This window comes from Octopus sinensis, linkage group LG5, assembly GCF_006345805.1.
Source record: "Octopus sinensis linkage group LG5, ASM634580v1, whole genome shotgun sequence".
NCBI lineage: Eukaryota > Metazoa > Mollusca > Cephalopoda > Octopoda > Octopodidae > Octopus > Octopus sinensis.
Window position 1 is genome coordinate 123,222,486 of NC_043001.1, and position 20,000 is coordinate 123,242,485.

General features: G+C 34.1%; 1 protein-coding gene across 1 annotated transcript in view; it reads right to left on the reverse strand.

Moving 5' to 3' along the window:
• LOC115211596 overlaps positions 1 to 20,000 on the reverse strand; it is a 451,114-nt gene that overhangs the window by 95,558 nt on the left and 335,556 nt on the right. The window contains exon 3 of the mRNA XM_029780168.2: positions 5,601 to 5,858. Within this exon, the coding sequence (XP_029636028.1) occupies positions 5,601 to 5,858 (258 nt within the window). The remainder of the gene's footprint in view (positions 1 to 5,600; positions 5,859 to 20,000) is intronic.

Here is a 20,000-nt window from a genome sequence, read left to right on the forward strand (position 1 = left end):
TTTTAGAAGTATTCAAGTTCTATAATTATTATAGAATCTTCTATTGCTTGACGCCTCACTATACAATAGCTCGGTAATTTTCCATTTAGGAATCTATATTTCTTTGACCATCTCTTTTCTTTCTTCATACTCTTCCCCCTTACGTCTATTACAAATTTCTCTTCCGCTTTTTCTTTCGTAAATTTCTTCCATAAAATACATATATTTCATTTACTGTGTTTATTAGAATAGCCATATATGCATCTGTTTACAAACCTACTCTACACTGTCTATCTATCTATCTATCTATCTATCTATCTATCTATCTATCTATCTATCTATCTACCTACCTGCCTATCTGCCTGCCTGCCTACCTACCTATCTATCTATCTATCTATCTATCTATCTATCTATCTATCTATCTATCTACCTATCTATCTACCTATCTACCTATCAACCTACCTACCTACCTACCTACCTACCTACCTATCCATCCATCCATCTATCTATATATCTATCTATCTATCTATCTATCTATCTGAGATGCTTGTTCATGTATGTATGTATGTAAGTATGTATGTATGTATATGTCTGTCTGTCTGTCTGTCTACGTATCTTGTTATCTATCCTATCTATGAACATTCTATATGAATCTTCATCGATAGAATGTGTGTGTATGTGTGCGTGTGTGTGTTTGTGTGTGTATATATATGTATATTTTTAAATGCCTACACGCATATTTATGTATACACACACAGAGAGACACACACACAAACACGCACGCACACACATATGTACTTACATATATATGTGTGCGTATGTATGCAGAATGTGTATATTTCTCTGCATGTGCATACACACACACACACACGCACACACTCACTCACACACACATACACACGCACATATAAATATACACATATTACACATGCTTCTTCATATTGATATTCATATGTATTCATTATGCAGAAAACCGGCTCCAAGATAAGGAATATAATAGCGACACTAAAATATAGGAAAAGTCTAGTATTGAGCGATATCGGAATATGGAATATGTAAAAATCGTAGCAAATATTATCAATGTAGCATATGTTAGCCATGAATGCATAAACGAACTCAGCACGCACGCCAGTAAATATGATATATGGGTTAGTGTTAGAATTAGCATAACTAACTTTCGCATATAATTAGCTATCGTTCAGTGCCGATGAGATTCTAGCCTTTAGATGTGAGATACCACTTAGCTCACTTCTGCGAAAATTTACTATTTGCATTTATAAAGGTAGAAGATCGGTTCTGATCACATAAATATTATTATAGATATTTCTTAAAATCCCCAGAAGGAAGTGAAGGAATCATATGGATTGCTGCTTAGCCAAATGTTTGTATGGCAGTTAATCATGAGTTCTATTGTCTGTCTCCAACACATCGTCGCTTGATAATGCAAAGATCATATGGAACTATATACCATAGAAACAGACTTGCCAGATAGCTGATAACAAAGCTGGCATTGTCCTCCGTGACAAAATGCCAATAGTGTTTCAATAATTGCTGTAGCAATATCGAATGACTATAATGAAAAACCTGGAGAATTACACCATCTTTACTATTGAATTAAATACACGATGACATGTAAGAAATGTATCTGTCACCTCGTATGTAATTTGCGCAAATACAATAATATAGAATTGCTTTTGTAAAAACATCAAAAGGTTTACGTAGAATTGTAGACATAAGAATGATACTGAAGGTAGCGATATCAATGTCTGAAAACATTCTTTAAAAATCTTTGTATGACCATTATCCAAGATGTACCTAATACTCTGCGCTGTAAGACAGGAAGCTCTTGTTATATCTATGGATTCATAAACAACAAGAACAACAACAACAACAATAATAATAATCATTTCTGGTATAGACTCAAGACTAGAAATTTATATTGAGCGAACAGCAGACAAAATCGATCGATCCTCTGTATTTGACTGGTGTTTTATTTTATCGACCCAGAAAATATGAAAGGCAAAGTTGACTTCAGTGAGTTTACAACTAAAAACATAAAGGAATTTTGTACGATACTGTAAAGATTCTGTAAATCTACCGCCCTAATAATTGTTTCAAACACTGGCACAGGGCTTGAAATTTGGTGGAAGGGGTTAGTCGTTAGCTAGTAACCCAGTTAGTATGTCGTTAGAGCTTTATTTTATTAATTCTACGATGTATTTTATTCGCCTTAAATATGTGAAAAGTAAAGTTAAGTAAAAATATGTTATCTAAGAACGACAGCGGTACTTGTGATAATCGGACTTTGGCAGCAATACTAAATGAAACTCTTAAACACTTGGCCAAACATCGGGGAAACCAAAAGTATAAAGTCTACAAAAGAATTGTCCATGTAGGTACTGCCCATATTCTAAAAAAAACATTGCCAGCCTGGGAATATTTTGTTCTCTTAAAACTCTTTCAAAATAAAACTATTACAAATTCAGCAAAATCCTAGGTCTCAAAATTTGATCTCCTTTCCCTGCAAGATAACATTGTTGATCATAAATAGCACCCATAAGAAGGGGATCGAAACTGCGTAGATGCTACTCAAAATTCTGTCTGTACAAATTTTAAAACAATAGGACGCGATATGATGTTTCAGTTACTACTATTAGGACGTCGAACGGCTACATAAAGGCTTTCTCGTTGCATCGTAAAATTGTTCGGTCGGATCGTGAAAGTCTAAGTTGAACACGGCAATAAAAATAACTGAAAGAGCTTCAATGATTTCCTTGTGCTTTCTAAAGATACACATTTATTTTATACGGTAATTTCACAATCAGATGTTATTGTTGTTAAAACCCAAATAATAAAAACTATAATAACATATAATATTTCAGCGATAAAAGATAAAAAGAAAAATTCTTGCTTGAATTTGTGAGGTCAAATTAGGTGATGTCAGCTAAGGCCAGAAAAGGTGTTCGTGTTAGGCATAAGATCAGATTAAGATGTCCGTTCGCTTCTTTGAAAGACACAGTCAGCTTCTTTTTAAATGATCAATTAAACGGCAGATTAGACGTTCGACTGTCCTCTAATTTACGACGTCTGATATTGGATTTGGTGAATTTCGTGTTGTTAATGTCATATTTAATACAGGATCTTGTTTTTATATTACTCTATGTATATATTTACGGTGGTGGGTGAGCGAATTCAAGGTTGAAGATAGAGTAACGGACAAACTGCTAGGGGCATCTAAATTTGTTTTTATTTTTGGCCTTCTCAGTTCGAATTTCGCCGATGTCAACTTTACGTTCTGCTGGGATCTATAACTTAATAACATAATATGTCATACGAGTCTGTCAGGTTCGAATTCACTGTTTGTCCAACGTTATATGGGGTGTGGTAAAAGTACGTGGAGGCGCAATGGCCCAGTGGTTAGGGCAGCGGACTCGCGGTCATAGGATCGCGGTTTCGATTCCCAGACCGGGCGTTGTGAGTGTTTATTAAGCGAAAATACCTAAAGCTCCACGATGCTCCAGCAGGGGATGGTGGTGATCCCTGCTGTACTCTTTCACCACAACTTTCTCTCACTCTTACTTCCTGTTTCTGTTGTACCTGTATTTCAAAGGGCCGGCCTTGTCACTCTCTGTGTCACGCTGAATATCCCCGAGAACTACGTTAAAGGTACACGTGTCCGTGGAGTGCTCAGCCACTTACACGTTAATTTCACGAGCAGTCTGTTCCGTTGATTCGGATCAACCGGAACCCTCGTCGTCGTAACCGACGGAGTGCTTCCATGTCCATGGTAAAAGTGCATTGCGTAGTGATAAAATTGCTGAATTCACGATTATGAGATCATGGTTTCGATTCGCGGATAGGACATAGCATTGTACCTTTGAGCAAAGTAATTTATTCTGTGTTTGAAAATTAGTACCATCGGTGCTAGTATTGAGTTGATATAGTCTACAACTTTCTTCTCTTGAATATATAACCTTTTAATAGAAACTATTATTGTAGGCATATTTGGAGTGTGTAACTGAATCAGTAATTTAAAATCTACATCTAGACTGAGAGTACAAGATGCCACCTTGAACGTGCGCCAGTCCGTCGCAAGGTTAATTGCAAGACGTCGGTTGTATTAATATTCAACTTAGAAACGCGAATTAAAATTATTTGCTTTCGGATACAATGCACCCCCCACTATCCGTAAATCAAAACCACAACCTAACGAGCATGAATACAGCAATCTAACCACTAGGTTTAGCATCAAGTACCTTTAGATTAAGTCTTGAAGTTTTTGGGATAAAATTCTACCGGGTTACCTTTGCTCGTCATCATTAAGAAATCGATTTAATATCATAAATTTCATTCAATCGAATACGCTCCCACATTCGAAATATATGCCCGTGTGATAATATTAATTTCAAATTTTGACACATGGCCAGCAAGTTCAGGGTAGGACGTAAATCGATTACGTTGACCTCAGTTCTCAATTGGTACTTTTTATCGACCGAGAAATGAGGAAAGGCAAAGTCTACATCGTCGGAATTTGAACTCAGAACATAAAGACAGACGAAATGCCGCTAAGCATTTTGTCCGGCGTGCTAACGATTCTTTCAGCTCGCTGCCTTCTTGTGTGATAATATTTAAACAAATTATATTCTTCATATTATTTGAGATGCACAAATAGCTTTGTCAAAACGAAACAGAATCGGAGTTGTTGAGTCTAGCAATAACAATTTGAAATAGGCAGTGTCAGAGTTGAAAATTCACCATGTCAAATCCGTGTCTCAGTTTCAATTTTGTCTGAGACCAATTCAGTTTTCCTCTTTAAACTTAGATAAGATTTTGTTAAATTTCAGCCGTTGTTGATTAAAGCTAGTGACGCAAAGCTTTATAAGTTTGTCATCGACGTGTCGTGATTTTTTTTATTTCTTGAATAATCCTGCTATTGGAATGTAACTTACATACAAAGCTGTATTTTATTTAGGTAAATGCCTCTAAAAGATAAACTTTATATAACATTGTAGGACGATGAAATTTCGCTCCAAATTTTATCACGTATGCTACTTGAAAATTCGTGCTATATCACTGCTGTTATGCATGTCAATAAGTTCGCCATTATTAACTCTAGATATATCTAACATAATAACGCCACCTAATATCTTACATTGACGATAACAATGATAGCTATAATTAAAATGTTATTATACTTGACGATGGTTATATTTTGTCAATTAAACACAAGTACTTGGTCTTCACTTAAGCTTTATTATGGCTAATTTAATTTCTAAGAGTCACTGAAGCGGTTACGGGATGTGTGACGAATGAGCTTTGACAAAAAGACTAACATAATAATAATAATAATAATAATAATAATAATAATAATAACGATAATAATAATAATAATAATAATAATAATAATAATAATAAAGCTGAAGTAAAGACCAAGTATATACTGCGTGTGTTTAATTGGCAAAATATGATCATCCCGAAGTATAACAATATCTGTTTCAACACATGATTTCGCATAAAAATTCTTGTAAAACAAATACAAAAGCGATAATTAAGATGTTTACGATAACGCTTATATAGTTATAAAAGAAATCTACAACGAAAAAAAAAATTATTAATCTTACCGTTATCATCGACAGAAGATTCCAGAGTCTTCATAGTCGGGGTGTGTGTGGCTGGCTTGGTTGTGTCATTCACGGCTCTCAAAACTGGTGGTGCACGAGAAATGGGCCTGAGAGTGACTGGTGGGGTACTTGTGTAGGTTATTTGGGTAGATGTGGTACTTGTCGATGGATTGTAATTAGCTTGAGTACTGCTCGGATAGGCAACTGTGCTTGTAGTACTAGTTTCGTTATTTTTCATCGAATCCCCACTGATGTTATCTGTGGGAAAATAAAAACAAACATCAACAATATTTTATACATACATGCATGCATACATACATACATACATGTGAAGGCGCGTGGCTTCAATTCCAGGCGACGCGTTGTGTCCTTGAGCAAGACACTTTATTTCACGTTGCTCCAGTCCACCCAGCTGTCAAAAATGAGTAGCACCTGTATTTCAAAGGGTCAGCCTTGTCACACTCTGTGTCACGCTGAATCTCCCTGAGAATTACGTTAATGGTACACGTTTCTGTGGAGTGTTCAGCCACTTGCACGTTAATTTCACGAGCAAGCTGTTCCGTTGATCGGATCAGCTAGAACCCTCGCCATCGTAACCGACAGAGTGCTCCTCCTTACACACACACACACACACACACACACACACATATATATATATATAACGGGAAGGTTTACAAAAATAAACAAAAGACGAAGGCAGGTTTACGAAAATAAACAAAAGACGAAGGCAGGTGGAGTACAAACAAACAATGTATTAGTATGGCGCTCAGGAATAGAAATAAAACAAGTCTTTTACGTTTCGAGCCTACGCTCTTCGACAGAAAGATATACAGAAAAGAAACAAGGAGAGAAAAAAATTGCGTGTAGGGGCTAACGATCCAACATGGCGTTCTTATATATACGCGCACATACACAAACACATATGAAGACAAAAAAGAATGGAATTGTACAATACAATGAAAACAATTGTAATCTTTTCAGATAAGTTTTAAGACAAATAACAAATGTATTTTATTTAGATGTGTTAAATATTTTTACTTTGAGTTCAAGAGTTCAGAGAAAAATGTAAATTTTTTTAAGCAGTACTGCCCCAGGGACATTGACAGACAGACGCAGTAATACGCACGCACGCACGCATGCACGCACACGCACACACACACACACACACACAACGCCCCACTCTCTCTTTTACTCAATCAGCATGTTCTCTCGATGTTGCAACGTGAAATTTTGTATTACAGGAAGTTTATTTCCATTAATTTCAAATGATTTAGTGGAAACGGTAGCAGTTTATCACCCACCACCCACAAAGGAACACGTATGTAGTCGCTCGTTATGTACGAAATAGCAACCAAATCTCTCTCAAATTACACTATGTTGTCTTAAAAACAGAACACATTAGTTGGTGTTATAAAATGAAAATTGGATACTGATGTCTAAATAAAATCGTACCAGTCATGGTTAGAGTGTTTCAGATCATCTGTCTATTCAAGCAGAGACTACTCGGAGTTTAGCATTACGACCAACACTACCACTACCGCTACTTCAATTATCCCTAATAACAACCATAGCAACGGCAGTCGCGAAGAAATGCATAAACCAATATGGGAACCTGTTCCTCACGCTAGATTTGCTAGAAATATGTCGTATATATATATATATATATATATATATATATATATATATATTATATATATATATATAAAATTTATAAGTAAGGGCAAAAGAAAAAAATTCTAATGCCAAAATATGCCGAAAAAGACATAACGTCAATAACCATGTAATTTATCACTACAAGCACGCGTTTCGAAGAAAGCCGACAGAAATTTCCCAGTGATAAATGCGGTAAAGAAATAAGTGAAATACTTACTTATACCCATGGAAGAAGTGAACACTAAGTCATGAGCACAACTAAGTACCCCAAATATATCCAAAATAGAAACTCTCTAGCCCATCTTGAGGCACGTGCGATTCGAACTAAAAAACTCTCGTAAAGTGAGAGAGTCCGGAAGTATATATATATATATATATATATATATATATATATATATATGACATACGTATATACTTGTTTATATATCTTAAAACGGTTGTTCGACACGCTGGAAATAACACCCAAATCTTCCATCAGCTTAATCGAAGACATATTAGATAATGTTGTCCTTGTTATATTACCACTGAAATATAAGTGAAGTGCTAATGGATGGAACGCTTTTGTTTTGTATCATAGATCGTCTGGAAATGGACATTCTATCAACTTAAATTGTGAATCGGCGGTTTATGTTAATCGAATCAGAAGGAAAAAATGATGCGACTTTTTGATTTAAATGTTTTAATCGAATTAAAAGCGAGGACTAACATTTAATCATTCAATGAATCAATCAGTTATAGAATGATTGGGAACAGGAAGAAATGAATTTTATAGAAATGTGAAAAGAATAACTGATTTAATTATGAAACGTATTTTTTAAAATGTGATATGTTAAATACACGTTTTCACAGACTGTCATTAAGAAATTCAGCTTTCATTTCGACATATTGCAAAATAGTAAAAATTATCTCGACAGGTAGGTCTATTAATGTCTCTCAAATGTTTTCTCTATGGATGACCACCAAGAACTAATTATAAATAGTACTTGGTGGTCAAAAATATGTGAAGATGATAAAAACGAAAGAAATATTCGTGCTTCGGACTAAATATCCTGAAGTATTTAATTTCAGACCTATGGTTTCCGAGATTAAAATTCAATAGAACGGGCTTTTCTGTTTGCTTTATCATGGCGTCGTACTAATAAATAAATAAATGCTAATAATATATATGCATTATAAGGTGGCAAGCTGGCAGAATCGTTAGTATACTGGGCAAAAAGCTTAGCGGCGTTTCGTCTACCTTTACGCTCTGAGTTTAAATTCTGCCGTGGTCGACTTTGTCTCTTTCATCCTTTCGGAGCGATAAGATAAGCTGTAGTTGAACACTAGGGTAAATGTAATTGAATTATACCCCGCACCTCCGAAATGCTGACCTTGTGCAAAAATTTAAAAGCAATATACATGCATTATATCTCACTCTCCAATAACCCTTTGAACTCGCTGACTTAAAGCTTTGAATTAAATTAAAAGTATACCTTTAATATATGTACGAAAATAGGCTAGACTACTTGATTATTACACACACACACACACATGTATATATATCAATTCAATAACCTTCATCCCTTCCCTAAAAATTATTCTTTGTCCGAGGAAGAATATGTTTATAAACATGATTGGTGTGTTATGCAAAGTAGTAGACACTAAATTTCGAGATATCACCGCTGCAATCTCGTGTTGATTTCCAGTTGGAGTATTTCTTTTACTTAGGTACTTTCAAGAAGAGAAAGTATTTCATAAACGACTATTCTGTTGCTTTTAGCGATTTCAGGCTTCTTGCTTATATTAGAAAACATGTAAAGCTTGTTTTCTAATCAAGCGGATATGATATTTATTCTGACACACTGCACCGAAGTCAAATTTACTTTTTATCCTTTTTGGGGTGAAAAAAAAATGGTATCAAGAGATCCCAACCACATTTTACCTTAGGGCCCCTTTGGTCCCTATTGTACTCAGTTGGGCCCTCGTAACCATTCCATATTAAAAAAAAGCCCATTTATATTTTTATAATTAAATGATATTAGGAATTGTATAAAAAATTGTGAAAAGGTTTTGTGCTTTGTAGAATTTATTAAGGATAAATTTAAACAACAAAATATTATATTAACCCACAAGGGCCATGTGGGCCTCGGTTGAGAACCACTAGATTTCAAGCTCGGGAAAGATGCCTTGCAATATCTGTTCCGGATCTTTGCATTCGTCAAACTGGCGTCAAGTTAAATAAAACCCATATGTGTGTTTCTCTTTGGCAATATAACCCTCCAAAAATACCATATCTGTTTCAACGCAAGATTTCACATGAAGAATTTTTCAAAAGAAATATCAAAACAAAAAAATGAATTTATGTACAGAAAGATGCAATTGGGTGCAGTTGTTTGGATGCTGATGGTGTGGCACGGCTGACGGAACATTCAGCCTGGTTTTGGTGACAGTACTTTTTGGCACTGGGTGGGAGGCACGCACAAACGACACACACATACACACACGTCCGCGCGCAGAAATACACGCATGCAGATAGAATGAGTGATAGAGGAGAGAGATAGCGATAGAAGGAAAGATATAGAGAAAGGAGAGAGACACTACAATTTATTAATTGAACACAATTAACATAAACAATTTCTCACACCTCATACGCATAAAGAGAAATGTACTCAGAGATGGAGAGAGAGAGAGAGAGAGAGAGAGAGAGAGAGAGAGAGATTAAAACAAGAAAAGATTAAAATGTTTGTTGTCAAATATGTCAGTGTCGAATGAGAGACGTCAAAACGGCAGTGACAAAACTACCAATCTAGGTATGCATTTTGGCAACAGATCGAAAATGAGTTACGTGTGGAACTTGATAGCTTTCTCCTATTTACATTAATTTCTCAATGATCTAAGATCAAATTTTCCAGATTAAAAAAAAACAAAAACAGTAAAACAAACTTATAGAACACCTTCTTTTCAAAACTGGAGACTAGTGAAGGAAGTATATTCTTAGAAAACGGAACAGTATACTATTCATATGGTTGTTGAATGTGAAGGCGCATGGCTCAGTGGTTAGAGCGTCGAGCTTACAATCGTGAGGTTGTGAGTTCGATTGCGGGATCGGGCTGTGTGTTGTGTTCTTAAGCAAGACACTTTATTTCACGTTGCTCCAGTTAACTCAGCTGTAGAAATGAGTTGTGACATCGCTGCTACTAAGCTGTGTCGGCCTTTGCCTTATCCCTTGGATAAGTGGTGTGGAGCGGGGATGCTGGTATGCATGGCCGACTGCTGCCCTTCCACAAACAATCTTGCCCGGACTTGTGCCTCTGAGGTTAACTTTCTAGGTGCAATCCCATGGTCATTCATGACCGAGGGGCGTCCCCTTCTCCTCCTCATAGTTGTTGATTATAAAAGTAGTAGCTTGAATATTATGTAGTATAAGAAACAAACGCATAACATACTAAAAATGCGATTTTATTTTTCGTTCAGAGCTGAAGCTAATAAATTTTTCTAATATGGTATTTTTTAGTTATATTCTATCTCCTTCTAATTTCTATAAATATTATCAAGAAATTAAGTATAAGTTATCGTCACATGTGAGTAAGTACGACTTGCTAACATGTACCATGTTTTCGCTATTTCTTTTAGCTATTTATGTAGTAACTCTTGATCCGGCGGAGCATTCACATTATGACAGCTATAGGGAAGAGAGGGCTACACCAAAATATCGGTTGGTACACCTTTATATCTGGGTAGACTAATAAAGTGAAAAAAAAGTGCCTCGCTCAAGAGCATAAAGCGTCGCCAGGTCAGAAATTGAACCTTGACTTTTATGAGTAGAGAACAACATGTCTAACCACCGGCTACGTGTCTTCATAATAGAGGTGAATTATATTCTTAGTTGTCTGATTTATTGACGAAGAAAGATTAAATATATCTCATATATTGTTTTGCAAAATCGCTTCTTTTCAAGCGTTTCGTCCTCTGTTATTAATCTCGTAGGCATGTATTTTAATTGTCATATACAGGACAATCGTATAGTTCATGATATAATCAAGACCCTGCTTGAAATATAAGTGGGTATGCTGGAAACCAGCCCTAGTACATGACTGATATCCAATCTACAGCGGAGAAGGCTAGCCACTGGATTTGGTTAAAAAGAGACGATGAGCGATGGCTAGAAGTATATTGAGTTCTTCATAACCAGCTGATCTAGCAAGCGGGGCCTCATATCAGTGAGGGGGGCCGGTGCGCATTGATGCCGTCGAGAGGTAGGCCCCGAAACGGCGCGCATTCTCTCCTGATGACCCCATACACCTGCTAGCTTCCGATATACGGAGCTTTTAACTGGTAGCACTTGCATGTGCAAGTTGTTTGCAAGATATGTCGTAACTACAACGATTAGGACATTCGATGATGAGCGTAGATAGAATCATTCAGAAATGCAGCGATTTATCAAAATGTAACAAAATGGTAAGCCGGAAAAATCTCTATATCAAATTTTAAACTTCTTTTTAGCCTTTAGTTAAATGTAAACTGAAGCTTAGTAAATTTCCTTCAAGGGGAAAAAACAAAAACGAAAAAGAAAAACAGCTAAAAAAGAAAAAAATAGGGAAACTGCAAATCACAGCTAAAATAATTACGAAACTGTATTTTCACCACATATCTTAATTAGGACTAATAGGATCAATATTTTAAGCATTAAACTAAATTAGTCAACAGAAAAAAATATTTAACGTATAAACAACAATTATATTTAATAAGACTAGTATTTTAACTAGAAATTTTAATTATGCTTTATATGGCAAATATTTTAACTATAAACTATAATTACATCTAATAGGAATAATATTGTTTTCTTTTTGAGATGTATATAGCACCTAATTTTAAGTGTGAAGTAATAGGATATTGTGATTGTCAGAATTTTACGAGGAAGATTTGGTAGACTCGTTAGACATTTCAAATAAATTATGTAGCGAAGTATTTAATTCTACCTCTTTATAATCTGAGTTCAAATCCTGCAGAGATCACTTTTTATCTCGCTTCATGGTAGGGGACTAATAATCCTTTCTAATATAGGAATTTTGTGAGAGGTGGCTAGTCGATTACTTCAATCCCAGTACCAAACATGTACTTATTTTATCGATCCTGAAAAGATGAATGGTAAAGCCAACCTCGACTGCACTTCAACTCAGAACATAAATAGAAAAAAAAGCGCGATAACGGTCCTGACACCTTGTCATCTTAATGGGGTTAATAATAATAGAATCAAGTATTAGTCAGATACGGGGACCTGTTTTCTCGACTGATACTGGAATCTTTCAGGCTTTTTCAAGTACGTCACTGTGGCTGAAAACCTCCTCAATGAATCCTTTGAGGGTTGTTTAGAATTTAAGAGCGGGTAGCTGTGCTACCTCTACGATAAGTCAACAGAAAAAAATTACTTTCTGAAAGGTAAAAGAAACAAAGTTAAACTGCTTGAATTTCATCCAGAATCAAAACCATAATTCCCCGTGATGCAGCTTTAATGATGAAATGTAGTTGCATCGTGGGGAAATATATAATGGTAAACACATCGTCTGCAATTTCATCGCTAGGTAATTTCATCGAAACGTAATTACACCGCAAGCCAATCTCAGTAACTTCATCGCCATACCGAATACATTGTCGGCAAATTCATCATCATATTTTTTATTCGAAGAGTATATATATATATTGCTAAACATTATTTAAATGTTTCTTTTTATTCTTTGAGTAAATACGTCATATTTCATTTTTAAAAATTCGAAGATCAAAATTCCCATCATACGATCTGAAATTCTTAAAATTATTCAAAAAGAAACAATCCAAAAACGAAGTAATAATCAGGCACTATATTGCCAGTATAGAAATTCTATATTGCAAAAAGGAATACAGAAATAATATAGCAAGAATTCAATGCATTGCCAATGAATATAAAAATCCCATTTAAAACAACGCTGTCTTTTTTTACAGCAAATTTTTGATGATTCTATGTTAAAGAATAGCTTTGATTTGTTTTTCCATGCATATATAAACTAAATTTGATATTAAACTTTTGTCTTCGAAATTCTTTTTCCGTGTTTAACTCAGACGCTAAAACTTTAGCGCTGTAATTATTCTGCAGACGGAGAGTTTGCTGGTGCTTTGGTATGATGGCGTAATAACTGTGTAATGAAATCATCGTAATATGTTTCTCTCTTTGGTTCTGAGTTCGGATCCTGGCTGTCTCAGTTGTGGATTTCATCGCTCCAGGGGCGTGAAAGGTATAGAAACTATGGTATAGGTATCATAAATTCTGAGATAAATCTAAAGTAGTTAAGCTCCATTTAGTATACGCATACAATAGTTAGACTAAGACTACTGTTAGAATAGATATCCCGACTAAAAACACTGTTACAACTCAGTTACAGGCACAATATCTTTGAAAGACTGAAAAGACATTGAATAATGTAGTCTGAGATACCCTTAAAAAGCGGGATGGTCCTGGCTGGAATGCTTTTATTTACTGGCCTATTCGTTCAGAGTTAACATGCAGCTAATCTACACCATGACAACAACAATAAAAATAACAACAAAGTCATTGCAATACCACTAACAGTAACAACAATAGTCACGAACAACAACAAAGACAGCAACGTGAACAGTAACAAAACAGAAGATAACACTATCCTGCCAATATAAATTGTTGATACAATTTTTATGACGAAGAAGCTAAAAGTTCTATAGAATTTGAAAAAAGGAAATCTTGAAAAGACATCTTGGAAAACAGGACCCGAAGAAAAGTGAGTTGATAATGATAAAATATAAGTAAGGCACGTAATACCATCGCTTTATATAAATATATATATATGTATGTATATATGTATATATATATATGTGTGATTATATATATATGCATGCATATATGTATGTATATATATGTGTATGTATGTTTATATATGTATGCATATATATATGTATATATATGTATGTATATGTATATATAAATGTATATATATATATATATATGTATATATATGTATGTATATATATATGTATGTATATATATATATATTATATATATATATATATATATGTATATATATATGTATATGTATATATATGTATGCATATACATATGTATTTATATGTGCATATATGTATGTATATATGTATATATGTATATATATATATGTATATATATGTATATATATATATATACGTATATATATATATATATATATATATATATATATATAATATATATATACATATATACAGCAATGACAAAACAATACAAATATTTACTGTTTTGAGAAACGGGAGAGGAAAGAAAAAAGGATAAAGACAGCGAGGAAGGGACAAAGAGGGATAGAGATAGAAAGAAAGAAGAGGATGGAGACAAAGATTGAGAAGAAATTGATAATGAAAAAAAATAACGGTGGTGATGGTGATGATGAAGATGATGATGATGATGATGATGTTTCTGAAGATAATGATGATAAAGATGGCGATGATGTTTACAATGAAAAAAAAAAAAAAAACAAAGAAAATTATGTGGAGTAGATAAATGATGGACAGAACATATTTTCTTTGGACGTAAATTCAATACTATTGAAATTAGATGGCTGAAACGCACAAACGCGCACGCATAGAGAAGCACATATCATCACACACATCATACACATATATTCATATGAACACACACACACACACACACACACACACACACACACACACCACACACACACACACACATACACACACACACGTATACAGAGATATGTTTCTAGCACTAAAGAAATTTGTCTGTCAGTGGTAGTCATGCGTTACTCGCAGCAAATGATCAATAAGCAAGCGAAAGAGATCATATTTATTTGATTTTGCTTCGACAAAGAACGTGTATTTATGTTATTAGCATACATACACACATGCATACGCACATACCTACTTACCTACCGACCTACCTATATACATACATACATACATACATGTACGTACATATCAATGTATGTATGTCTATGTGTGTGTGCATACATATATATATATCTACACATATATCAGTATACACCTATATATATATACATATATATATATATACGCACATATATATATATATATGATTAAATAAACAAATATATATGTATATATATATATATATATATGGTCAGATATATATTCTTAGATGCTTACACTCATGTAGATATAAGTGCGTAATTAAATAGATATATTGGTAAGTACGTGCATGCTAACATAACAGTATTACACGCACAAAAGATATTAAAAAATTAATATATTTAAAATGGACAACTGTCAAAGTATCAGCCTTGAGTGTTTATGTCAATAATTCAACTCCGCTCTCACTATACGTTTCCGAATCTAGACACATACACGTAATCACACATAAAGTGATGGGCCCATACAGAGAGAGATACATAGAAATACACATGGTTATATACCAACGGATAAACTGACTCCACCACACATATTGCAACATTGATAGAAGTATACAGATAGGTATACTCATATTGACGCATATCTATTGACAGATACAATGATACAGACTCAGGTATATACGTATAAACACATGCGCATAAATGTAGTCGCACGAAACAAAAATTTGAGAATCGTCAAGACAAATGCAAATGGATTGATAAAAAGCAACATAGGCCACAAATATTGGGACCAAAGTGAAAAAATTATCCTCTGAGAGTGTTGCATCAGAATGGCTGTAATCAGATGAGTGAAGCCAGTAAATAAATAAACAATAAAAGTTGTGACTGATTTAAATATCTCTACGAAGTCCTCTTCATTGGTGGACAGATGAGGAGTGCGTGTCCCCTGAAAAGTAGTCAACTAGCCATGAAACATATCTCCTAATTTTATGTTGTGCGAAAAGAACAACAAATTACATTAATCTTTGTGTACTTTCCACAGCAGAGGCATTGCAAACTGTAGCCTAACTACATTAAATTTATCTTAAATTTTCTAATACAAGCTGTTTATATGCAAAATGTTTAAGCATTTAATGACGCCTTCCATTAATGATAGCTATGCAAATTAGTCTATCTTTTTCAACTGTGATTGATTCAAATAGCTATTACTATGATGTTGACCAAGCAGCGATGTCATGGTAATTTTTTCATTTTCCTGTGCGCAAAGAGAATGACTAAGAAGCGTTCACAATTGTTTTGTTTTATATATATATATATATATATATATATATATACAAATTGAGATAGGGGTTGTAGATGCAACTTCTACAGCTGTAAGATCTAATTTATACTTATATTTATATTTACTTGTATTTATATTCTCTTTTATATATATTCTACTTATTATACAACATTACTCTTTTATGTACACTTTTTTATGTACATTCCTTTATGTACACTGATTTGTTCTGCTTTTTATATTTAACCCTACAGTCTCTTATGTGGTGGCTTAATAAAGTATGTGATTGAGTATTATCTGGTAATTGATATTTGGTTTAGATGTATTTCTCCATTTTCTTATCTTGTATATTATATATATATATATATATACAAATTGAGATAGGGGTTGTAGATGCAACTTCTACAGCTGTAAGATCTAATTTATACTTATATTTATATTTACTTGTATTATATTCTCTTTTATATATATTCTACTTATTATACAACATTACTCTTTTATGTACACTTTTTTATGTACATTCCTTTATGTACACTGATTTGTTCTGCTTTTTATATTTAACCCTACAGTCTCTTATGTGGTGGCTTAATAAAGTATGTGATTGAGTATTATCTGGTAATTGATATTTGGTTTAGATGTATTTCTCCATTTTCTTATCTTGTATATATATATATATATGTATATATATATATATATGATCGAACGCCACGCATCCTTTTCCATATATATGTAGATATGTACATAAATATACTTATATATGCATATATTTATATATTTTATATACTATTATATGATCGAACGCCACGCATCTTTTTCCAAGTAAGTTCTATCTATCTTAACGGCTACTTGCAAGTGATTAGGACATCTGGCAGTATGTATCATCTTTTCGTAATGGTTTATCTTTCTATGTAGTCGTGAGCAGACATAGAAACTCTCTCGGCATTCCCGCCTTTAACTTAAAGGACACCCACGATGAGCTAGTATTTATTTTCAGCTGAACAGACTTCAGCAACGTGAAATGAAAATGCGCCATCTAGTCCCGAAATCGAACCCACGACTTTATGATAATAAGACCAGTACACTAGCCTCTAGTCCACGAAATAAACACAAAAAAAATTGTGTAAAGATATGATCTCTTCACCCTATATTTTGCAGGTTAGCATTCCATCAATCGGTAGAGTGATAGAAATTGTAGACTGTCAGCCTCGAAACGTTAACTTATGTATTTTAAAGCTATAACATTGTTACAATCTAGGTGGTGATCTGTTTGGCTTCCATACATCTTGATTAGATAAATTAAGTACCTGTAATATACTGGTTTCGTTCAGACTATATTTTCTCAATATACTGTGCATTCGTGTATTAATTTGTGGCATTACGCCAGTGTAAAAAATCAATATTTTTGTACTAAATCACCCGCGCAAGCACACTCACACACACACGTGCAGACTCACATGCATGCGTATCTACGTAAACATTTAACTATTATCGTTGGTATTTATACAGGAATCTGAGAGAAATCATTGTAAAGACTTAGATAGCTACCTCTGTCACACACACACACACCTTCGTATAACGGAAAAGACATACAATCGTAACTTATTCTTTTATTCTATCACCCAAACAATACATACACATGCGTGCGCGTACACATATTTGCGCGCTGGTGCACAATACATTATAGTATGGACTTAAACATACAACTTAGTCTTCTATACATACGCATGCAATGGAATTCACACCGTGACAAACGAGTATGAAATGCTTTAATATTTACAAACACAATCGTCACATTGATACATACACACGTACACATACATACATACATACATACATACATACATACATACATACATACATACATACATACATACATACATACATACATGCATACATACATACATATATACATACATATATACATACATACATACATACATACATACATACATACATGCATACATACATACATATATACATACATATATACATACATACATTCATAAATACATACATACATAACAAGACATACATTTATAATATACAAACATAAACATACGCACAAACATAACATACATATATACATACATACATTTATGTGTGTATATACGTGAATATTTTTTTCCCTAGTTCTAGATCAAACAGTGTTCATAAACAAGTTAATAAGTACTTATTCGAAAGGCAATGAAAACATTAATCTGTAACTATTGGGAAGAGAAGCAAATATTTTTTTTTGTATTATAACAGCATCTATTTGAAGTCTCGTCGGTGAATAGTTGTTCAAACAAAGAGTTACAACAATATCAAAATAAAAAAAAAAACCCACATTCGAGTGGATGATGGATTATCTTTTCAAGAATTCAAATAAACACGCAAGCGCAAAGAGAAGAAATACAGAAACAAATGAAAAATATTAATATAAAAAATGAGGCAAAATATTTTCTTGTCTTGTTAAACCACTTTGCTAATTAAATTATCTGTATAAAGTATGGCAAAAACTTTATTATTTTATTTTCCCACAAGTATTCCCACAAGTGTCGGTTGGCATTGTCAAACCTCAGAATATTACTGGTAAATTAATAATGGTTTTACATTTTGGCACAAGGCCAGCAATCTCGGGGGAGAGGTCAGGTCGATTATATCGACCTCCAGTGCTCAACTTGTGCTTATTTTATCGACTCCGAAAGGAGGTAAGGTAAAGTCGACCTCGGCGGAATTTGAACTCAAAACTTTTGATCGGCATCTTACTGGTTGATAAATAATACCTATTTCTTTACTACCCACAAGGGGCTAAACACAGAGGGGGCAAACAAGAAGACACAGACGGATTAAGTAGATTATATCGACCCCAGTGCGTAACTGGTACTTAATTTACCGACCCCGAAAGGATGAAAGACAAAGTCGACCTCGGCGGAATTTGAACTCAAAACTTTTGATCGGCATCTTACTGGTTGATAAATAATACCGAACATAATTTGGGAAACAAACGGATGCATTAACTTGACGAACAAAAAATAGATGCAGTAGCAGACTAATAGTGCAGTTTTCTGTCACTCGAACGATACATACATACATACATAAATTCTCATTTGTACCTATCATCACAGGTGCACAAAAACCTTGAAGTACTCGGTTTCACGGAAAAAGAGCAAATAAAACTGACACGGATTCCCCAAATCCTTTTATTAGTGGCACAGTGAAGATTTGTAAGACATTCTAAAAATTCTCCATGTGAGATTCTTAAGTGAATAGATGCACAAACTTGGGTGTATGCATCGACAATCCAGCCAACACACCAACTCAACCATATGTTTACAAACATCGGGAGCTCTTTTAACTCAAACAGTCTTGTTACTCTGTTAGCCACCGGCTTGAACTCTCCCAAGAGGAATTCAAGTTAAACTAAAAAGTTGCTCAAAATCTAGAAATGCCAACATTTTCAAGAGCAAAAGAAACTGACTCGCGTCCTCCAAATTCTATGTATTAGCTTCGCAATATAAAAATTTGAGAGATGCCAAAGATTTTCCATTTGAATTTCTTTAGATGAAAATGTATCAAGCCACTTGGTTGTGTGCATTTATCAAGACAAAGATGTAAAAAGTAATGATG